Source organism: Salvelinus fontinalis, chromosome 2 (assembly GCF_029448725.1).
Source record: "Salvelinus fontinalis isolate EN_2023a chromosome 2, ASM2944872v1, whole genome shotgun sequence".
Classification (NCBI taxonomy): Eukaryota; Metazoa; Chordata; class Actinopteri; order Salmoniformes; family Salmonidae; genus Salvelinus; species Salvelinus fontinalis.
The window spans coordinates 51,032,017-51,056,171 of record NC_074666.1 but is presented as its reverse complement, the minus strand read 5'-3'; the positions used below and the strand labels follow the sequence as shown (position 1 = coordinate 51,056,171).

Sequence of the window (24,155 nt, the reverse complement as noted above, 5' to 3'; positions counted from 1 at the left end):
GTATTGAAACCTTAGCTATGCAAATTAATAAGATATTTCATTATCAGAGTGTTATCTGAAAGCCACTAATAACACATTACCATTCACATACTTTCAACACTCATAGTCTATCTGCTGTTGTCAAATTTGAATCTTTCCCTTTTACTGGATATACACACGGATCACTCAATGTTCTGCTTTTACCCCTTTTGTATTGTTAGTTTGTAAACCTTACAATAGGGGTAAAAGCAGAACATTGAGAGGGTTTTCCTATTGGGAAGAGTAAAAGGGTCCTAGTTGAAGGAAACAGATATGGAGACTAGTGAGTGTAACAAAGACTGTGATAAAGACAGTAAAATGGAAAGAGTCATGGTCTACCTGCTGATGTCAAATTGAATGAGTGTTGTCAGTACTGTGCATTCGGAAAGTATTCAGGCCTCTTGACTTTTTCCACATTTTGTTACATTACAGCCTTATTCTAAAATGTGTTAAATTATTTGTTTTCCTCAATCTACACACAATGCCCCATAATGACAACGCATTAACAGGTTTTTAGATATTTTTGCAAATGTATATATAAAAAAACAACATATCGTATTTACGTAAGTATTCAGACGCTTCGCTATGAGACTTGAAATTGCATCCTGTTTCCATGAATCATCCTTGAGATTATTTCTACAACTTGATTGGAGTCCACCTGTGGTAAATTCGATTGGTTGGACATGATATGGAAACACACCTGTCTATATAAGGTCCCACAGTTGACAGTGCATATCAGAGCAAACACCCAGCCACAAGGTAGAAGGAATTGGCTTTATAGCTCTGAGACAGGATTGTGTCGAGGCACAGATCTGGGCAAAGGTACCAAAATATTTCTGCAGAAATTGAAGGTCTCCAAGAACACAGTGGCCTCCATTATTCTTAAACTGAAGCAGTTTGGAACCACCAAGACTCTTTCTAGAGCTGGCAGCCCGGCCAAACTGAGCAATTGGGGAGAAGGGCCTTGGTAAGGGAGGTGACCCAAGAACCCGATGGTCACTCTGACAGAGCTCCAGAGTTTCTTCTAGAAGGACAAGCATCTCTGCAGCACTTCACCAATCAGGCCTTTATGGTAGAGTGGCCAGATGGAAGCCACTCCTCAGTAAAAGGCACGACAGCCCGCTTGGAGTTTGCCAAAAGGCACCTAAAGGACTCTCAGACCACGAGAAACAAGATTCTCTGGTCTGATAACACCAAGATTGAACTCTTTGGCCTGAATGCCCAGTGTCACGTCTGGAGGAAACCTGGCACCATCCCTACAGTGAAGCATGGTGGTGTCAGCATCATGCTGTGGGGTTGTTTTCACCAGCAGGGATTGGGAGACTAGTCAGGATCGAGGGAAAGATGAAAGGAGCAAAGTACAGAGATCCTTGATGAAAACCTGCTCCAGAGCGCGCAGGACCTCAGACTGGGGCAAAGGTTCACCTTCCAACAGGACAACGACCCTAAGCACACAGCCAAGACAACACAGGAGTGGCTTCGGGACAGGTCTCAAAATAGCTGTGCAGCGACTCTCTCCATCAAACCTGACGGAGCTTGAGAGGATCTGCAAAGAAGAATGGGAGAAACTCCCCAAATACAGGTGTGCCAAGCTTGTCGCGTCATACCCAAAAAGACTTGAGGCTGTAATCGCTGCCAAAGGTGCTTCAACAGAGTATTGAGTAAAGGGTCTGAATACTTATGTAAATGTGATATTTCAGTTTTTTGCTTTATGGTGTATTGTGTGGAGATTGATGAGGAAAATAAAGGTGCTATTTTCCCCTTTATCTGAAGCCGTAACCACGGCAGCTACATTAGGTATAATTTCACCATCACTCTCCAGCAACTAGGTCGCTGGTTATGCTCTGCTACACCTCACGTTAGACCTAATCTATTTGACATCTTCTCAGCAATGGCTCCTTACATAGCTATCAATCGCTACTTTAGTTGCAGAGTTTCTAATGACACTCGTGCATGTGGTGGTAATTCATATTACACCTGGCTTTTGGGTCAGACACTGTTTGTCGTGTGTCCCTGTTGCTCGTTTACCGCATGCACGACTGGCTTCGAAGCGGCAAATGTTACACATCTTACAAATTGCATGACAGCATGTGTGGTTGGGTTCTACGTGCCATCATGCATGTGTATATGTAGCATTTCTTGTCAACAAATCGGCGTAACAATTTGAGCCATCAGCAGGGTCAGTGTTTAATGTTACTCGTGCGTATATCATTACGTTATGCTCGGCTGGGTAGATATACATGCAGACTCCTCATTTAGACTAGACACGTTACACTATTTATCTTGCACTCAGCGTGCTTGCATTAATAAACGTTCCACATAATACTTTCCATTACAGCATAATTGCACTTTTGTTCTGTTATTCTCTTTTACGTCTATTTGTCTTGTCTTCAATATTTAGATCCAACCTTCGCTCCACTATGTCCCTTCTCCCTGGTGAGTAACTTATTTATTTTTTGGGGGGGGGGGGTTTGATGCCAGCTGCCCAGCATAAGATAGCTTGTCGTCAGCAACTGGCTCCGACGAGCATTCCTCTGAGACGAGGCCTACCCCAAACTACTCAATATAATTCCATATTGTATTCTGTCTACAGTGAGGGTGAAAAAGTATTTGATCCCCTGCTGATTTTGTACCTTTGCCCACTGACAAAGAAATGATCAGTCTATACATTTAATGGTAGGTTTATTTGAACAGTGAGAGACAGAATAACAATAAAAAAAATCCTGAAAAACGCATGTCAAAAATGTTATACATTGATTTGCATTTTAATGAGGGAAATAAGTATTTGACACCCTCTCAATCAGAAAGATTTCTGGCTCCCAGGTGTCTTTTATACAGGTAACGAGCTGAGATTAGGAGCACACTCTTAAAGGGAGTGCTCCTAATCTCAGTTTGTTACCTGTATAAAAGACACCTGTCCACAGAAGCAATCAATCAATCAGATTCCAAACTCTCCACCATGGCCAAGACCAAAGAGCTCTCCAAGGATGTCAGGGACAAGATTGTAGACCTACACACGGCTGGAATGGGCTACAAGACCATCGCCAAGGAGCTTGGTGAGAAGGTGACAACAGTTGATGCGATTATTCACAAATGGAAGAAACACAAAAGAACTGTCAATCTCCCTCGGCCTGGGGCTCCATGCAAGATCTCACCTCGTGGAGTTGCAATGATCATGAGAACGGGAATCAGCCCAGAACTACACGGGAGGATCTTGCCAATGATCTCAAGGCAGCTGGGACCATAGTCACCAAGAAAACAATTGGTAACACACTACGCCGTGAAATACTGAAATCCTGCAGCGCCCGCAATGTCCCCCTGCTCAAGAAAGCACATATACATTCCCGTCTGAAGTTTGCCAATGAACATCTGAATGATTCAGAGGACAACTGGGTGAAAGTGTTGTGGTCAGATGAGACCAAAATTGACCTCTTTGGCATCAACTCAACTCGCCGTGTTTGGAGGAGGAGGAATGCTGCCTATGACCCCAAGAACATCATCCCCACCGTCAAACATGGAGGTGAAAACATTATGCTTTTGGGGTGTTTTTCTGCTAAGGGGACAGGACAATTTCACCGCTTCAAAGGGACGATGGACGGGGCCATGTACCGTCAAATCTTGGGTGAGAACCTCCTTCCCTCAGCCAGGGCATTGAAAATGGGTCATGGATGGGTATTCCAGCATGACAATGACCCAAAACACACGGTCAAGGCAACAAAGCACATTAAGGTCCTGGAGTGGCCTAGCCAGTCTCCAGACCTTAATCCCATAGAAAATCTGTGGAGGGAGCTGAAGGTTCGAGTTGCCAAACGTCAGCCTCGAAACCTTAATGACTTGGTGAAGATCTGCAAAGTGGAGTGGGACAAAATCCCTCCTGAGATGTGTGCAAACCTGGTGGCCAACTACAAGAAACGTCTGACCTCTGTGATTGCCAACAAGGGTTTTGCCACCAAGTATTAAGTCATGTTTTGCAGAGGGGTCAAATACTTATTTCCCTCATTAAAATGCTAATCAATTTATAACATTTTTGACATGCGCTTTTCTGGATTTTTTTGTTATTCTGTCTCTCACTGTTCAAATAAACCTACCATTAAAATTATAGACTGATCATTTCTTTGTCAGTGGGCAAACGTACAAAATCAGCAGGGGATACAAATACTTTTTTCCCTCACTGTATGTTGTCATTCAGTTAAAGAAATGAATTCCACAAATTAACAAGGCACACCTGTTAATTTAAATGCATTCCAAATGACTACCTCATAAAGCTGGTTGAGAGAATGCCAAGAGTGTCCAAAGCTGTCAGCTGTTATGACATTATGACATGTTATGACCGTGTCATAGCGTGTTATGACACTGCCTGTCAAGTAATATGTTGCCAATACATTTTACCAAGAGCAATATGATTTTTTATGTTCTGAATCGTTCAGTCAGGTCTTTCTCTAACATACCATTAACATTATATCCCCAAAAAATGATTTCGTAACCTAATATATCTGATTATAAGCACTGAGCACTGACGCTTTCTCATAGCATTTTTGAGGGATTTTACATGTTGTGGTGGTCGTCTGCAAAGTTATTAAAAGCTAAATTAGCATGACACAAGCTGAATTAAAATGTTAAAGGCTTTGAAAATAAAAAGATTGTGGTACGCTCGGTACTCCGTTGACATTTCACAGAGATACAGTGCCTTCAGAATGTATTAGCATACACCTCTTGACTTTTTCCACATTTTGTTGTGTTACAGCTTGAATTTCAAATGGATTAAATAGAGATTTTGTGTCACTGGCCTACACAAAATACCCCATAATGTCAAAGTGGAATTATGTTTAGACATTTTTACAAATTAATTAAAAATGAAAGCTGAAATGTCTTAAGTCAATAAGTATTAAACCCCTTTGTTGGGGGGGGACAAAAAGGGGGGAAATATACAATGTCTTTACATGTAATATTTCATTCATTGTGAATAAAAATATGATATAAGAAACATTTAAAATAAAATACATTTGTTATGGTAAGCCTAAATAAGTTCAGGAGAAAAATGTGCTTAACAACTCAATTGCATGAACTCTGTATGCAATAACAGTTTTTAACATGATTTTTGAATAGCTACCTCATCTCTCTACCCCACACATACAATTATCCGTAAGGTCCCCCAGTCAAGCAGTGAATTTTAAACACAGATTGAACCACAAAGACCAATGAGGTTTTCCAATGCCTCGCAAAGAAGGGCACCATTTGGTAGACGGGTAAATTTTTTATTGAATATTGAATATCCTTTGAGCATGGTGAAGTTATTAATTACACGTTCGATGGTGTATCAATACAACCAGTCACTACAACGATACAGGCGTCCTTCCTAACTCAGGTGCCGGAGAGGATGGAAACAGCTCAGGGATTTCACCATGAGGCCAATGGTGACTTTAAAACGATAACAGAGTTCAATCGAGTACAGGCTTAAATAAAGGTGAAATATTTGTTTATTCTGTATTAAGCACTGCAGTGCATCTCCTCCTCATGGTCTGCACCAGATTTGCCAGTTCTTGCTTAGAGATGGTGGAAGTGTGGGGTAACAAGGCACCTGCAAGTTCCCAGACATTTCTGGGGGAAATGGCCCTAGCCCTCACCCTCCGATCCAACAGGTCCCAGACGTGCTCAATGGGATTGACATCCGGGCTCTTCGCTGGCCATGGCAGAGCAGTGACATTCCTGTCTTGCAGAAAATCACGCACATTACGAGCAGTATGGTTGGTGGCATTGTCATGCTGGAGGGTCATGTCAGGATGAGCCTGCAGGAAGGGTACCACATGAGGGAGGAGGATGTCTTCCCTGTAACGCTTAGCGTTGAGATTGCCTGAAATGACAACAAGCTCAGTCCGATGATGCTGTGATACACCGCCCCAGACCATGACGGACCCTCCACCTCCAAATCGATCCCGCTCCAGAGTACAGGCCTCGGTGTAACGCTCATTCCATCAACGATAAACGCGAATCCGACCATCACCCCTGGTGAGACAAAACCTTGACTCGTCAGTGAAGAGCACTTTTTGCCAGTCCTGTCTGGTCAAGCGACAGTGGGTTTGTGCCCATAGGCGACGTTGTTGCCGGTGATATCTGGTGAGGACCTGCCTTACAACAGGCCTACAAGCCCTCAGTCCAGCCTCTCTCAGCCTATTGCGGACAGTGTGAGCACTGATGGAGGGATTGTGCGTTCCTGGTGTAACTCGGGCAGTTGTTGTTGCCATCCTGTACATGTCCCGCAGGTGTGATGTTCGGATGTACCGATCCTGTACAGGTGTTGTTACACGTGGTCTGCCACTGCGAGGATGATCAGCTGTCCGTCCTGTCTCCCTATAGCGCTGTCTTAAGCGTCTCCCAGCACAGACATTGAAATGTGTTGCCCTGGCCACATCTGCGGTCCTCATGCCTCCTTGCAGCATGCCTAAGGCACGTTGACGCAGATGAGCAAGAACCCGGGGCATCTTTCTTTTGGTGTTTTTCAGAGTCAGTAGAAAGGCATCTAGTGTCCTAAGTTTTCATAACTGTGACCTTAATTGCCTACCTTCTGTAGTGTCTTAATGAACGTTCCACAGGTGCATGTTCATTAATTGTTTATGGTTCATTGAACAAGCATGGGAAACAGTGTTGAAATCTGTGAAGTTATTTGGATTTTTACGAATTATCTTTGAAAGACAGGGTCCTGAAAAAGGGACGTTTCTTTTTTGCTGTGTATCTCTCTCTCTCTCTCTCTCTCTCTCTCTCTCTCTCTCTCTCTCTCTCTCTTACTCACTCACTCACTCACTCACTCACTCACTCACTCACTCACTCACTCACTCACTCACTCACTCACTCACTCACTCACTCACTCACTGACACGTGGCTATGGTGTAATGGAATGTTTTGCCTTGTGTTTTAGTGTAAAAACCTATGTACTGTAGATGTCATAACCAGCCATAAAATAACGCAATATATGTCACAACAGGTCTAAATGTGTAATGACCATGTTATAACAGGTTATGTCAACTGTTATGACATGATTCTGACCGTGTTATAACGTGTTCTGATGCTCGGTGTTAAGTAAAGTGTTACCATATGTATTTTATAACATAAGGTAGTTAAATTTCATCATCAGAGTGCGTTTTCATCTACTCTGGGCTGTGTGGGTAGACACCCTACAGGTTAGAATATTCACATGCTACACTCCTCTGAGACTTAAGCAAGTCTATGGACGTGTTTGACATGTGATTCCCCAAGGCGGTATTTTGTAGCCATCTCAGAAAGGCTATTAAATCATCCTTGCTTCATCAGGCCTACCCCAGCAGGCTGTGGTTGAGTTTCAAGCTCTTGAGTTTAGATTACATAGTGCATGTATCCTCCTGGAGTAGGGACTATCCTGATGGCCTCAGTTTGGGATTGTTTTCTGTCCCCGTTTTGTCCCCGTGTGCGAAAGCCAGGGAAGACGTCTCCCTGTGTGGAAGCCAGTGGCCCTCCACCCTGGTGATATGTGACCACTTAAAGTGATATCCTGTTGAGCTGTCCTCACAGGCTCAAGTGTGCCCTTCACGCGTGAGTGTGCTCTTAACCCCCCCATCCCTCAGACAGCTCAGCATGCTGGTACAGAGAGGGACTGAGAGGCATGAGGGGCCCCCCATACCTCCTCTCCCATGCCAAAGATTGTCACTGCCAGTGCCTGCCGGTAGATTCAACTGTCTATGAAATTTGGGGACACCCATATGTATACACTGGGTGGGGGTGTATGAGAGAGGTTGCGGAGGGGATTGCTGGCAGCGTGTCAGCGTTAAACACATTCTGAGACGCAGGGCTGCATTAGAAATCAGCTGCCGGAGTGTGTGTGCAGCCCAGGGTGCAATGTCGTTGTCTGTATTGGAGTTGAACAGGCGGATTGTCGGAGGATTAGGCTTGCTGTTTGGTTGCAGGGGCATCTGGTGCTCCCACAGCACACTGCTTCAAGGGACCAGCAGCACTCAATGTCCATGGAGACCAGCAAAGTTTTACTAAACTGTATTCAAACAATCAAAATGTTTCAAACTATTTAAAGGAGTTTGAAACATTTTGATTGTTTGAATACAGTTCACTGTTTTACAGTAAGTTGCATATACCGGTAGGCCATTTTATATTTTATGATATGATAATATATCTGAATTTAAATGAATTACAATTAAAAGAGGCAAAACAGGGAAACACATCACACAATCTAATGCTGTGTTTACCCTGTTTTGTTGTTTCTGATTTTAGTTTTTTTTTTTTGGGGGGGGGGGGGGTTGATCTGCTGCAACCAAATTTCCCTGCAGTAGGACAATAAAGATAATATAAATCTGTTCATGTTGCTGAATATGGTACCTATACAAGTATTACTAAATACGGTGCCGTGTAGTGTTGTTGGCTAGTATAACGTGTGAATATTACATTGAATCTTAAGATGGCTGTGACGAAGAGAATTCAGCATTTACTTGGCGCTCAATGAGTTTAGGGGATTTGCATACATTTTGGTTCAATGAAGTGTGTATTTGTATGTGCCTGCTTGTAATCCATAAATTGCAAAAAGAGGCATTTGTGCCAATGGTTTGTTACATAAATATGTAGTGACTTTCAAACTTGACAAAGTTTCTCAGCTAACTCAAAACAAAATACTAATTCTTAGCAGTCTATTAAGGACTTGCTCACACAGTTGTCCGTGTTGGGGACTGAACCATTGTACTCCTAACGTCTTGTGATGAATAAAAATTGCTTGTTGTCATTAACCTCATTTTAAATGTACATTTGGGTTTTGTCCGCGGTTACCTCTGGACTGCTGCAGCAGATAACCTGTCATGGGTTCAGTTTCTTTTGTTGAACATGCAGTAGCCATTCTTTTGAAAAGTCTGCAATAGTAATAGTCCACGTACATTATTGTACGTTTTTAGCTTGTTGATGCTCCGTGGTGTATGGAAATGCTTTGTATGATGCGTTGTTGACCATGACTTCATGCTGTTTGTATATGTGTAGCTCACTGATCACTTCACTGTGCTTTTTAGTCTACGATCTAGACGTAAAGGAGCCTCGAATAACCTTTTGGGGTTCAAAAGAATGGCACTATGGGGGAACCTTTTCAGATTCTTAGAGGAAAAGATTCTTAGAGGAACCCCTATGTAAAGGTTCAAATTGGAACCTTTTTCTGATGGGAGGGGCTCACATTATCATATTTTAGCGGTGGCAGCCTATCAGAAGATTGGAGGCGTGACTTTCAGATAGTTATTTTTGGCCATCCGTGAAAGTAAATGTCATTCCTGTTCATCATGTTTAGTTGGTACACTGCAAATAAATATATTTATGCATATTACATCATCTAATATAATAGTAATAATATTAACATTTCTGATTACATATAGAAATAAAGTGGTAACTTTTCCAACATTGGGATTTGCATAGGTTTTGAGGAACTCCTACATCTCTATAAGCCTCATTTGAAGCTAATAAAAAAAAAAATATATATATACGTTCACAAAAAACTTTTCGTAATTAAAACTGGAGGCTACAGTCATAATATAATGGGCTTGATGGTCAATGTTGTATTATTCAATATTGATATTAAAATAGTACTTGTATTTCATCTTCTTCTGAATCTGAGCGCGCAACAAATCCAACGGCAAAATAAATTCAAGTGCTCTGCACGTGCCAGCAAAAAGGTTCCTCCAGGAACCCTTTGCTCCATTGAAACATCAAAGTTTCCTCCAAGAACTCTCAACTACCCAAACGTGCAAATATCCCCAGTGTTCCTCAAGTCACCCTTAATTCTAAGAGTGCAGAACTATGTGTATTCTGTCCACAAAACCGTTTATATACTATAATATGCACTAAAAGGATGTGCTAAAAGTGTGTGGACATCCCCTAAAATTAGTGAATTCGGCTGAGTTCCAGTTGCCCATCACTGTTCTAGAGTAATACATTTGTCAGGATTGGGGTCAATTCCATTTCTATTTACCCGGTTTCATAACAATTTTCAATTAGGGTTAATTGCCCAACCGTTGGTCGAGTGAAGCACGTACCATTTTCAAGATTGGAGCCAATTCATTCAATTCCAATTTTCCTCAATGCTTCTCTGAGAAAAAAATGGACTTGGAATTTCAGTTACTTACTTTATGGCTCAGGTAATGTAGCAGGGTATGGCTAGTGGAGTCCAGATGTCTATGTTCTCTGGCAGAGGTAAATGTTTTGGTGGCTTCACAGTCACATGGTTACATGAAACCTAATATTGTAGTGACCCTTGACGCTGATAAGTACATTTACTGACTCCTCCTCCAAGGGAGCATGCTTTCTTAGAGTCGTTGGTAGCGTGCAGGTCTCAGGACTGCAACGTTAGTGGTTCGATTCCACCCTTGGAAAGCTCACTCTCCCTCTTGTTTCATTACTATGACGTCAGAAGTGAAAGGACCGGCAGTTAAGAGGCGGCATCCCTGATAGCGAATGTTTGGGTGGCTTCACAGTCACATGGTTACATGAAACCTAATATTGTATCTTCAAAAGGAGGGAGTAGTGTAGTGATCCTGACACTTGGAAGCAAGTATACTGACTTCCCCAAGTGACTTTCTTGGCGTAGTTGGTAGCATGCCGCGTCAGATTCCTGACCGCAATGTCGATGGCTTGATTCCACCCTTGGACACGGCCTCCTGTTTTTTAAAATTATTATTTGTAAAAATAAATAAATAATAAAAACAAAATGTAAGTATGTTTTATTGTCAAATACACCAGATGGGTTCAGTGAAATGTGTTGCTTTATATAAGTAGCCACCAACCTTTTCTGAGTCAAGATCACTTTCGCAGTCAAAATGCAAGCCGAGATTTACTGCTCAGATTTTCCCCCAACATTTCTTAAAAAATGTAACATTGACCTTATAAAAACAGTTCTATAGGAATGAGGTTTGCACAGTCGGGCCTAATACATTATCACAGCATATTGGCTAATGCCTTGGCCTGAAAATATAGCTCTTCTCAGACCATATTACATTTCAAAACTCAAGCTTTGATAAAACAATAGATCAGTTGGTGTAGCACTTGCGAGGCACAGTTGAGCATAAACTGTTGTGAGGCTGGCTGGACGTACTGACAAATTCTCTAAAACAACATTGGAGGCGGCTTATGGTTGAGAAATGAACATTCAATCTTCTGGCAACAGCTCTGGTGGACATTGCTGCAGTCAGCCTTCCAATTGCATGCTCCCTCAAAACTTTAGACATCTGTGGTATTGTTTTGTGTGACAAAACTGCTAATTTTAGTGGCCTTATATTTTCCCCAGCACAAGGTGCACCAGTGTAATGATCATGTTGATTAATCAGCTACTTGATATGCCACACCTGTCAGGTGGATGGATTATCTTGGTGAAGGAGAAATGCTCACTCACAGGGATGTAAACAAATTTCTGCACAAATATTTTTGTGGATATGGAACATTTCTGGGATCTTTTATTTCAGCTCATGAAACATGGGACCAACACTTTACATGTTGCATTTATATTTTTGTTCAGTATGTGTCTAGTTTATTTTAAAGATCTCACCATGAACGAATTACGAACGTCTACATGACGTCTACATGTACATGATTTTGTACAGTGTTGACAGTGCTGAATATTTTTTGTTTGTTTGACAGTCTCTCTGGACATCATTTTTAAAGTTTTATGAAATCTCATGTAGGCTAGTATCAAACTTTGCTGGAAGCTGTAGGCATGGTGATTTGAGCTCTCCGATTGGCCAGCTCAGTAGGCACACTTGATTTAGCCACAGATCTCCAGGTCCGCCGGGTAGGTGGAGTTTGTCTCTAAAGACAAGGTTCAAAATGGGAACACTTTGCCTACCTGGTGGGCAGTGCTTCTGAATGAAGTGCACCTACCGGCAACAGTGTAACACGAATACATTTAAGTGCAAACCTATATTGTAGGCTTTTCTAAAGAAATGTTTGGTGAATGACGAGGAATGCCTTGAAGATCGCAATTGATGGTGCCCCCAGAGAAAATGTATGCCTAGTGCCTTGCTTAAGGGCACTCCGACAGATTTTTCACCTTGTCGGTTCAGATGTTTGAACCAGTGACTTTTCGGTTACTATCCCAACTCTCTAACCACTAGACTACCTGCTGCCTGTTTGATGGTGAAAATATTATTTGTGACTCAGTCGTCTTGAAGTCCTATTATTTTCTGATGTAATTTTTTGTGTGTGTATAATTAATTAATTGATCTATTCTCCCATATGTGACAAAATGAAGCAGAAAATGCATCCAGTGACCTGACATCTGATGGTACTGTGCCAAAGAAAGAGGACACTTCATGCCTGGCTGCATGCCAGCCTACTGTCTCTGAGCAGTGCTAAAGCTGTTCTATTTCAAGGATCCGCCACTCAAGTGAATCCTGCTATAGCCTTCTGGCAAAGTGAGTGTCTTAAGCTGAAGCTGCTATAACAACAAAGATACACATACGTGCAAGGCATCAACCTCTATTTTTGGATTAAATTACACACAAGACCGGAGGGGAATTACTACAAGTTGTGTTGTATGTAGATTAACATGGTGTTTGCCAATCAGTGTTAAACTAGAGTGTTTTGTATCAAACTTTTTCAAAGTAGGACAGTTGGGGTTTGAATGAGGTATCCTCCTGGGTGGAATTTGTTCAAAAAGATTAGGGTTTAAATTGAATAGCTTTACTTCCCTGTATTGCAGTGAATGACACCTCTTGGCTGTGGATACCTAGTCTGGTTACCATTCTCTTGAGCTAACATTCCACTTCTTGCCACTTCTTGCCATTGCCAAAGAGACGGGCCTTTCTGCCATAGTCTGTCGGCATTAGATAGAACGTTGTGGCCCCTTCCGCCTGTGGGGAAACAACCCGTTGTTACCTAGGTTACCCCATTGGCTCACAGCAAAAGCATGACCTTTTTCAAATACATTTTTCTTGTCTACTTGTTTTAGTCAATTACAAAATACATTTAAGAAAAGTTCAACATGTCTAAAAATTACATTTCAACATTACCTGCTCCTGAGTGTTCTCACTACATAATATTGTAGGGCTTCCCTACCGGTACATTAAGCTTGCTAAGACCAGCAACACAAACACACGGACTATACAGCTACAAGTAGTGAATGGACTATACTAAACTTGTTAAATGTCTTACCTGTGATGAAATGTCTTCCACACACATTCACTACATGACCAAAAGTATGTGGACACCTGTCCATTGAACATCTCATTCCAACATCATGGGGATTAACATGGAGTTGGTCCCCCTTTTGCTGCTATAACAGCCTCCACTCTTCTGGGAAGGCTGTCCACTAGATGTTGTAACAATGCTGTGGGGACTTGCTTCCATTCAGCCACAAGAGCATAAGTGAGGTTCGGCATGGATGTTGGGTGATTAGGCCTGGCTCGCAGTTGGCGTTCCAATTTATCCCAAAGGTGTTCAGTGGGGTTGAGGTCAGAGCTCTGTGCAGACCAGGCAAGTTCTTCCACATCAATCTCGACAAACCATTTCCGTATGGACCTCGTTTTTTGCACAGGGTCATAGTCATGCTGAAACAGAAAAGGGCCTTCCCCAAACTGTTGCCACAAAGTTGTAAGCAGAATGTCATTGTATGCTGTAGCATTAAGATTTCCCTTCACTGGAACAATGGGGCCTAGCCTGAACCATGAAAAACAGCCCCAGACCGAAATTCCTCCTCCACCACTTTACAGTTGGCACAAGCGTTGTCCTGTCATCTGGGGCGGGTAGCGTTCTCCTGGCATCTGCCAAACCCAGATTCGTCTGCCAGACTGCCAGATAGTGACGTGTGATTCATCACTCCAGAGAACTATTTTCCACTGCTCTAGAGTCCAATGCCGGCGAGCTTTACACCACTCCAACCAGCGCTTGGCATTGTGCATGGTGATCTTAGGCTTGTGTGCGGCTACACGGTCATGGAAACCCATTTCATTAAGCTCCCGACAAACAGTTATTGTGTCCCGTTCTGTGAGTTTGTGTGGCCTACCACTTCACGACTGAGCCGTTGTTGCTACTACACATTTCCACTTCACAATAACAGCACTTACAGTTGCCCGGGCAGCTCTAGCAGAGCAGAAATTTGACAAAGGACGTGTTGGAAAGGTGGCATCCTATGACCCTTCCACATTGAAAGTCACTGAGCTCTTCAGTAAGGCGATTCTACTGCCAGTGTTTATCTATAGAGATTGCATTGCTGTGTGCTCGAATTTATACACCTGTCAGCAACTGGTGTGGCTGAAATAGCCAGATCCACTAATTTGAAGGGGTGTCTACATACTTTTGTACATACAGTACCAGTCAAAGGTTGGACACACCTACCCATTCAAGGGTTTTTCTTTATTTTTACTATTTTCTACATTGTAGAATAATAGTGAAGACAAACTATGAAATAACACATATGGGATCATGTAGTAACCAAAAAAGTGTTAAACAAATCAAAATCCACTACTGTTCAAAGGTTTGGGGTCACTTAGAAATTTCCTTGTTTTTGAAATAAAGGCAAATTATTTTGTCCATTAAAAAACATAAAATTGATCAGAAATACGGTGTAGACATTGATAATGTTGTAAATGTCTTTTGTTGCTGGAAACGGCTGATAATTTTTTTTTTTGGAATATCTACATAGGTGTACAGAGGCCCATTATCAGCAATCATCACTCCTGTGTTCCAATGGCACGTTGTATTAGCTAATCCAAGTTTATAATTTAAAAGGGTAATTGATCATTAGAGAACCCGTTTTCAATTATGTTAGCACAGCTGAAAACTGTTGTTATGATTAAAGGAGCAATAAATCTAGCCTTTAGACTAGTTGAGTATCTAAAGCATCAGCATTTGTGGGTTCGATTTAATGAACTGATCCTCTGCAGCAGAGGTAACTCTGGGTTTTCCTTTCCTGTGGCGGTCCTGGTGAGAGCCAGTTTCATCATAGCGCTTGATGGCTTTTGTGAATGCACTTAAAGAAACTTTAAAAGTTCTTGAAATTTTCCTCATTGACTGACCTTCATGTCTTAAAGTAATGATGGACTGTCGTTTCTCTTTGCTTATTTGAGCTGTTCTTGCCATAATATGGACTTGGTCTTTTACCAAATGGGGCTGTCTTCTGTATACCCCCCTGCCTTGTCACAACACAACTGATTGGCTCAAATGCATTAAGAAGAAAATAAATTCCCCAAATTAACTTTTAACAAGACACACCTGTTAATTTCTTGTCTACTACATAGTTTTGATGTCTTCATTATTAATCTAAAATGTAGAAAATATTACAAATAAAATCCCATGAATGAGTAGGTGTATGCAACCTTTTGACTGGTACTGTATAATGTAGCTTTGTGTAGTCTACTTGGACACTGGGTCCCCACATTTCCCACTCTCCCAAGCTGAATAGCCTGAAGCCACAGGGTTCTTTTCGCAGTCTCTATTTGTCTACGTGGGAGCATTGTGAACCGTAGGTCAGGAGTTTTGTACATTGAACAACACAGCAGCTTTTTGGCATGTTTTATTTCTGTATAACAAAAATACATGACAAAGTTGCTTATTTCTTCTTAAGTCATGAATACTGACTCTGAGTATCTTCAAATATGAGCTCTTGGAGAACAGAGGATTTGATCCTGATTCGATAACCCTCCCAGCTATCCTTCAATCACAACGATTATTGGAACACTCACATTTTTCTCCCATCTGAACTCGTTGGTTTTCGATTGCTGAACAACAATTTTTTGTTAATCCAGATGAAACCAATCTGTCAAAAATTGATAGCTCACAACTAAATTCTCAAACTAAATACATACAATTCCAACCACAAAACTTGTTCGTTTTTTTTCCCTCCCCTTTTTCTCCCCAATTTCGTGGTATCCAATTGTTAGTAGTTACTGTCTTGTCTCATCGCTACAACTCCCGTACGGACTCGGGAGAGGCAAAGGTCGAGAGCCATGCGTCCTCTGAAACACAACCCAACCAAGCCGCACTGCTTCTTAACACAGCGCACATCCAACCCAGAAGCCAGCCGCACCAATGTGTCGGAGGAAACACCGTACACCTAGCAACCTGGTCAGTGTGCACTGCGCCCGGCCTGCCACAGGAGTCGCTAGTGCACGATGGGACAAGGATATTCCTCCCTAACCCGGACGACGCTAGGCCAATTGTGCGCCGCCCCATGGGCCTCCCGGTCTCAGCCGGCTGCGACAGAGCCTGGGCTGGAACCCAGAGTCTCTGGTGGCACAGCTAGCACTGCGATGCAGTGCCTTAGACCACTGCGCCACCCGGTAGCTTTGATTTTAAGCTTCAAAATACAACTTGCCTAGTTAACAGCTAGATGTTTTTTTTGTTTTGTTACAATTATAATTCTATTTTCGAGGCGCCACACAAAATATTAATGTTATTTTCCACAACCAATGAGCAACTCCGCCGTGAATCCAGCTGCATGTTGAACGTTGAGATTGCCTAAAGGCCAGTCTCTTTGGCAAGGATGGGATTATTGGCTAAAGACCCACTTCAAAGGCAATGTTTTATGCAAGTGAGTAGGGTTCTCTGTCTAGGTATGTACAGATTGAAAGTCTGTTCAATGCCTATTGCCTACAATGCAATTTACAGTTAATACATTATGCAAGAACTGGTTCATCAAGTATTTTGGCGTAACACTTTATAATAACTTAATTTAAGACATGAATGATTTGCTGAACATTTTGTAAATTATTATTACTACATTTTGGTAACCAAATAATTGGGAAGTTAGTTAGCATAATGAATAATGAAATGATCAAATAATTAAATAAATTAGTTTCGTAACTGCATTTTCACCGTATAATTGAGACTTAATGAAAAACGGCTTTGACCAAGCTTCTTCAACGCACACCAGACTGCTGGTGGCACCAGCTGTTCAAATTGGTCTAGCTTGGACTCCTTGTCAAAGATATTGTCAACTGCTCAATCAAGAAGCATCTAGTATCTAGCATCTATCAGCTGCTAAGGCTAAGGACTGGGATCCGAGCTGAAGATCTATTTAGTGCCTACAGCTATTTGCTTTTTGTTTGTTTGTGGTTTCTTTACCTTGAGAACCTGCCCAGCACTGATAGAACCCTATAGAATAATGTTGTATGTACTTTATAACTCAGTTTAGTAGCATTCAGTGAGAGTGAATTCCCGAAGTATGCAATGCAAATATCCAGAGCAAGTTAACTGCATTGTACTACTACAGAGTTTGGAATTACTCAGCTTCTTTCCCTTAAAATGTTTCCCAGATATACCTGACAAGAGCATTTGGAGATATGTCAATGATGTTCTCCTGCTATGGCATCTAATATCATTACCAGTGATTTAATTTTCACAAATTTTGACCAATAAGGCTTTGATCACCGGTTTAATCCAAGACCCCCATTTGCATGTACATCTGAAATGCAGCATGTTGACCTGCAGTAAATGAAAGTCTGCTAACTTACACCGGAATTAGCGAAAGGCCTGTCATGTGGCTGTTTTCATCCATATTTCCTCTCAAGAGACATTTCTGAGTATTGTATATGCTCCAATGTGTATCCGTCATGTGTTTCACAGATATCCAGGAGATCTATGAGGTGACGCTGCTGAACACCCAAAAGAGCTGCGAGCAGAAGCTGGAAGAGATCAACCACATGGCTGACAAGTGGGATCAAACAGGCACGGGCTTCCCCACCACAGTGCTACAACACGCCTGCCCAACAGAGGTGAGCCTGATGGGACCTCTGAGTAGTGGTCATAGAAATATAATGAGTCCTGCCAGTCCACCTAATAAGGGATAATTGACTGGAATAGTGAGGCTGTTTCTTCTCCTTGTAGTTCTGTGGTAGCTGTCCTATTTCACCAAAGAGGAAGCTAGATGCTGTTAAAAAAAAAAAAACACTATGAAATAATATCACAATAAGAAACATTTTTTTTGTATCATAGTTTAAGCAGTAGCGGTGTGTGGGTAAATTCACTTGAGAAGCCAAGCCAGGGGGGGAAAAAATCCAAATTATAATTTATGTGTTGTGATAATTGTGATGTTTGCTCTATAACCTGTTAGTTCATATGCCACTGTGATATACTGTATAGGTCTAAGGCCGAGAATATAAGAAGACAACAGTCACACAGTGGCAGAATATATTCAACCAGTTTTTTCCATCATAAAACCGGAGAGCAACATCTGTCCAGTAAAGTCCACGAAGCATATTGCATGTAACAAACAGTTACATGACCTAGATCAGTGGTTCCCAAACTTTTTATAGTCCCGTACCCCTTCAAACATTCAACCTCCGGCTGCGTACCATGGTCAGCACACTCAAATGTTGTTTTGTTGCCGTCATTGTAAGCCTGCCACACACACACTATACGATACATGTATTCAAAATAAGAATGAGTGTAAGTTTTTGTCAAAACCCGGCTCGTGGGAAGTGACAACGAGCTCTTATAGGACCAGGGCACATATAATAATCAATAATTTTGCTCTTTATTTAACCATCTAACATATAAAACCTAGTTTATCAAAAATTGTGAATAACTCGTCTAATCAACGTAAGCTAAATATGATGTGGCTGTCCATGGTACTGATTTCTCTCTGTGTGTGTGTGTGTGTGTGTGTGTGTGTGTGTGCAAGTAAAAAAAGCCATTGCCATCCTCATCTCTTTCATGTTGCCGAAACGGTCTATGACTCTGTCATACAGTACACACTTTTAGTTTTGGTTGTTCTAGGCTACCTGGCTAAAATGCTCGCTAGCCTAACTTTCATGGGCAACGATGAGCCAGCTAGTTAACATTAGCCTTCTCAGTGGCAATTTTAGCATGTAAATCTTGGTGGGGCAAAAACAAAAAGTGTGATGCATGCCAGTAAAACTACTACACAATACATTAATTGCACTATCACGCTGACAAATGGTGCCCTCAAACTGTTAGGGCCTACATAAAGCTGTCCCAACAGCAGTCCCAACAGCTTACCACTGCTATACCTGGCTATCAGCAGAGCCTTGTCTGGCAGAGAAACAGTTTATTCAGCCTCATTTACTGCCTTTAAAAAAAACATAGCTGATATGGCTGACTTGCTTTAACAAATGTGGTTTCTACTGACAATTGAGGTGTACAAACTCTGGCATAAGGGGACGACAAGCAGATAAGAGGCAATCCGTAATTTCGATTAAGACATTAATGAGCGAACTAGGACGGACGTAGTCTATATAATATAAATTAAGAAGGGTAAATATACCAAAGTATTAGGGCTACTAACATCTTAATACCCAACATACACTTATGTATACTGTAGCTGAGAATGTAATACTATCTCCCTGGCATATTACATCATTTATGCAGCAGCACACAATACAGTTTTGGACTCACCTTGTTGTGCTGTGCTCACTTGAACAGGAAGGTGCTGCGGCGGTCCATTGTGGGCGAATTTTGTCATCAAAGTCTGGCATTCTCTGGATTTATGGTGCTTTCAAAACAACTGGAAACTTTGGGGAAAAAACAAGGTTGAATCATGATGACGTCATTGATCTTCAGGTCGGAGCTCTAGAAAGAGGCCGGATTTACAATTCAGAGTTGGATGACTGTTCAAAACGTATTTTCCCAGTCGGAGCTCGTTTATTCCCGACTTCCCAGTTGTCTTGAACTCACTGAAGTCAAGTTTTCACAGTTCCGAGTTAACAGTTGTTTTGAGCGCGGCAGAAATCATGCTTCATTGACAGCATGGCCAATGTTGATTGGCCAATGTTTATCATTTTAAACTTGGAAAAGAGCCACTTAATCCCCGATTTGGGACCACACAGCCACTCCACTGAATAGCAGGTTAGTGATTGCTTTGCAATACATGCAGAGTAAACCACTGTCACTGATTCCTTCCCAACCAGGGATATACTAGCCTAAATATATACAGACAAAAGCATACATCACAGTATACTACAGGTCGCGGAGGGATATTGACTGCTATATATTCAGTTCTGGTGACTTTTTAAAAGGACCTTCTATTCCAAAATGAATCATGCTGACATCTGAAATATAATTTTCCCCTCCAGAAATGAGTCCAATATAACTTATTAGTCCATATTATCAGGCAGGTGTGCTATTTAGCAACAATTATTATCTCCTGATGTAGCTCAACTGCGTAGTGGCTAAAAATAAATAGGCTAAGTATTGCCCATTTACCCCATTGGACTAATCATTAGCTAGGTCACACACTCAAGTCTAAACATTAGGCTACGTATTGATGACTTGAACGTCTCCCTCAAAAAACGTTCCACTGGCACTCAGCCAACCAAGGATCATGTACTGTGAATATAATGTTGGCCAACCTGTTACACCAGACCCTTGTTACATTTAGCTCCGATCTTCCCTATGCATTTAACGCCTTTGGCGCCTGCTAACGTGCATAAACCAACCCGCTGCTAAAAACTCAGGTTCTAAAATGTTGCATTTTACTCATTTCTTGGATTTGAGAAATAAGTGTAGCTTAGTAACACTAGAATGCTCAGTGATCTTCTTTTAAGTGGCCATCGAACTGCTTTCAAAGGTACGTTTTCTCACGACTGCATTAAGAATGTTGTAGGCTACAATGGCTGGACATTCCTATTTCTCTCCCTGTGCGCCACTCGCAATTTGAATGCACCTCGAGGAATATTATTTTCTTGCATAGAATGTGACAGGCTGAACAATTGAATTGAATTGAATAGATCAACGATTCTACTATGGCAGTGGTCACCAACTTTTTCTGAGCCTAAATCACTTTCTAAGTCAAAATGCAGGCCAAGATCTACCGCTCCGATTGTTTTTACTTAAAAAACATAAGCCGTTGCAACATGAACCTATTAAAAACACATATTTGTGCTGTAGGCTATATGCCCAATACATTATCACTGAATATTGGATATGCTTGAATTTCCCTGCTAATCTCAGACCATTCAAAAATGTATATTTCAAAACTTGAGGTACATGATCACACTTGTAATATATCAGAATTTGTTGTATTACATGTGAGGCACAGCTGAGTGAGCATACATTTAAATAATTTGGTTACTTTATTTTACTAGACTGATAGTGCCTGCATCTGATGGCCAGTCTCAGCGGAGGAAGAGCATCAGATGGTCTGCGTCTCACAGTCGGACCGTCCCTCAGCTCTCTCCCCTCTTCTAAGACACTGTCTTCGAGCTGATGGCGAAACTCGAGTCACATTTCTGCCTCATGCACAAATTCATGTTGTTACTAGGGCTGTTGCGGTGACCATATTATGGTCACGAGTCATGAAGGCAGTCAAATTCCACATGACTGTTTAGTCACGTTAATTTGGCTTCTCGAAGCTCTGATGCTGCTGCTGGTCATTAGTAGCCTACCAAACTTAATAACTGGCTGGTAATCAGCAGTATCGTTCCACTAATCACTCTGACATGAATGCAAATGTATTTGAAAATCTAATCAAACACTTCATGAAAATCCATGAGCTCATGTTGCGCAACATTTCTATAGGCTATGCAATTGCGGGAGAAAACAGAGTGATGGCCTCTAATAAAAAGAGGATGATCCCATCAGCTTTCTATAGGGAAAGGGGGATACCAAGACAGTTGCACAACTGAATGCATTCAACTGAAAATGTGTCTTCCACATTTTCCCAACCCCTCTGAATCAGAGAGATGCGGGGGGCTGCCATGATTGACATCCACGTCAAGGCTTACTATATTTATTTCTCAACTTTCCTAATATTTAAGCTCATTGCTTATATTTACAACAGGAGTATAGCCTACCTGGCTGGTATGAAAATAAACCACGGTGAAAAACGTTGTCCATTCACTATTTATGTGCTTAGATTAGCTATATTTTTTCCGCTGACCCTGTTTTAATGCAGGTGCATGATAATGGTCCATTCGAAATCAAAACAAATGTCACACGTATATGGAAAGACAAGAATATTCTGACGGGTGACAGTATTAGCCTATCACTTGTGAGTTAGATATTATCACTTGAATGATGCCCAGCGTAAGAAACAATGCCTTTTTTTGTGTCACTTGTTTGAATCATATTCGCACACTTCATGTAGCCTAGCCCATAGGCCTATATGTTTTAATAAGGTTTGTATCACAACTAAAGTGGCCAAATAACTTCTTAAAATGAAGCACATTGATCCATTTTACAAGGGGTATAGAGCCTAACTGGCATATATAAGCAGCGCGTGAGTTTCAAGTTTGGGGAAGATAATAATGGAACATTTGCGCTTATAGCCTACTGCCTTGTGCGTATTGCTGCGCTTATAATGTAAAGAAATAGTCTAATAGTTTATCAACATTACATTTTAGGCATTATCAAGTGCTTGTCAAATTGTGAATGAGAGACTATTGGAGTGTGTACAGCCTGCGCAAAAAAAACAAAGCAGAGCTCATGCCTTTCAAGCATTATCATTAGTCTCATCATGCAGCCTTACAATGTATTAAAAATAAAAACATATAGCCCGATGTTTGTAGAACAAACTAAAGTTACATGAATAACTCTAAATTAACCATATAGCAGTACCTTTTCTTTGTTAACCACTCAACACAGAATAGCCACATGTGGGCACGCACTCAAGTCGTTTGGAGAAAATATTTAAATTTTATTCAGCGTTGTTCAATTGTATTCTTCATACTGTAAAATAATCTAAAATAGTACCACGGAATTATAAGGATATCTTGTTTGCTAAATTAACTAGTGTAGCCCACAGCCATTTGGCATAGCCAGATCAGGACTTAATATTAACATAAGGACAACTCTGTCACGATGTTCGTAATAATGATGGTCGGACCAAGGCGCAGCGTACTTCGAGTTCCACATATTTTAATGAAAGTGAAATTTAAGCTAATACAAAATAAAGAATAAACTAACCGTGATGACAATATAGTGCGAACAGGCAACTAAACATAAACAATATCCCATAACCCACAGGTGGAAAAAATGTAACTTCAGTATGATCCCCAATTAGAGACAACGATTAACAGCTGCCTCTAATTGGGAATCATACACAAACACCAACATAGAAAAATAAACCTAGAACCACACATAGAAATAATAAACTAGACTAAACACCCCTAGTCACGACCCTGACCTACTCTACCATAGAAAATACAGGGTTTCTATGGTCAGGACGTGACAAACTCAGAGTATGCTATTCTTTTCTTCTGAAATAGAATACATTTTCTTCATATCATGCTTCTTTAGACCCGTCTAAAATAAATAATGGATTTATTGTGAAGGTGTAGGCTATATTATATGGATTTATTAGATACTTTTAAAAAATGGCTTGTAGGCTGTGTGTGGAAGCCAGGAGATGCTAAATGTGTTTGTTAATTAACAGTCAATTACCGTAAGACCGACACTTATTTGCTTAACAATCACCGGCTGACTAAATTTTGTGACCGCCACAGCCCTAGTTGTTACTCCCAGGGTTGGGGAGTAATGGATTACATGTAATCCGTTACATGTAAGCGATTGCAAAAAGTGGGGCTTTTATTGCTCAATCTAATTCATGCTGATTAAAAAATATAAATCCATAGGCCGAATGGACACATGCTCAAACTCGCACACTTTTGATAGACTTAAAGGGGCAATCTGTAGTTACTACATCTATTTTTGGACTTATAAATTATAAATACAGTACCAGTCAAAAGTTTGGACATCTACTCATTCCAGTTTAAAAAAGTTTTTTTTACTATTTTCTACATTGTAGAATAATAGTGAATACATTAAAACTATGAAATAACACACATGGAATCATGTAGTAACCAAAAAAGTGTTAAACAAATCAAAATATATTTTATATTTGAGATTCTTCAAAGTAGCCACCCTTTGCCTTGATGACAGCTTTGCACAATCTTGGCATTCTCTTAACCAGCTTCACGAGGTAGTCACCTGGAATACATTTCAATTAACAGGTGTGCCTTGTTAAAAGTTAATTGGTGGAATTTATTTCCTTCTTAATGCGTTTGAGGCAGTCAGTTGTGTTGTGACAAATTGATAAAAAAAACAGTTAATTCTCCAAACTTAGAACATTTAATTACATCATGATATATTCTAATTAATTCCAAGGCAATAACAAACAAATGGTAAATTAATTTACTGCAAAGTCATTGTTTATATACCCATTGGTGTAAAAAATACTTTAA

At 41.0% G+C, this 24,155-nt stretch overlaps 1 protein-coding gene across 26 annotated transcripts in view; it reads left to right on the top strand.

The window, feature by feature from the left end:
- dlg2 (discs, large homolog 2 (Drosophila)) overlaps positions 1–24,155 on the top strand; it is a 358,090-nt gene that overhangs the window by 53,604 nt on the left and 280,331 nt on the right. For all 26 annotated transcript variants that reach the window (XR_008754221.1, XM_055877409.1, XM_055877462.1 and 23 more), the window contains exon 3: positions 17,581–17,729. Coding sequence is in view for 25 of the 26 variants with exons in the window: in XM_055877409.1 (XP_055733384.1) it covers positions 17,581–17,729 (149 nt within the window). In the remaining variant the exon portion in view is untranslated. The remainder of the gene's footprint in view (positions 1–17,580; positions 17,730–24,155) is intronic.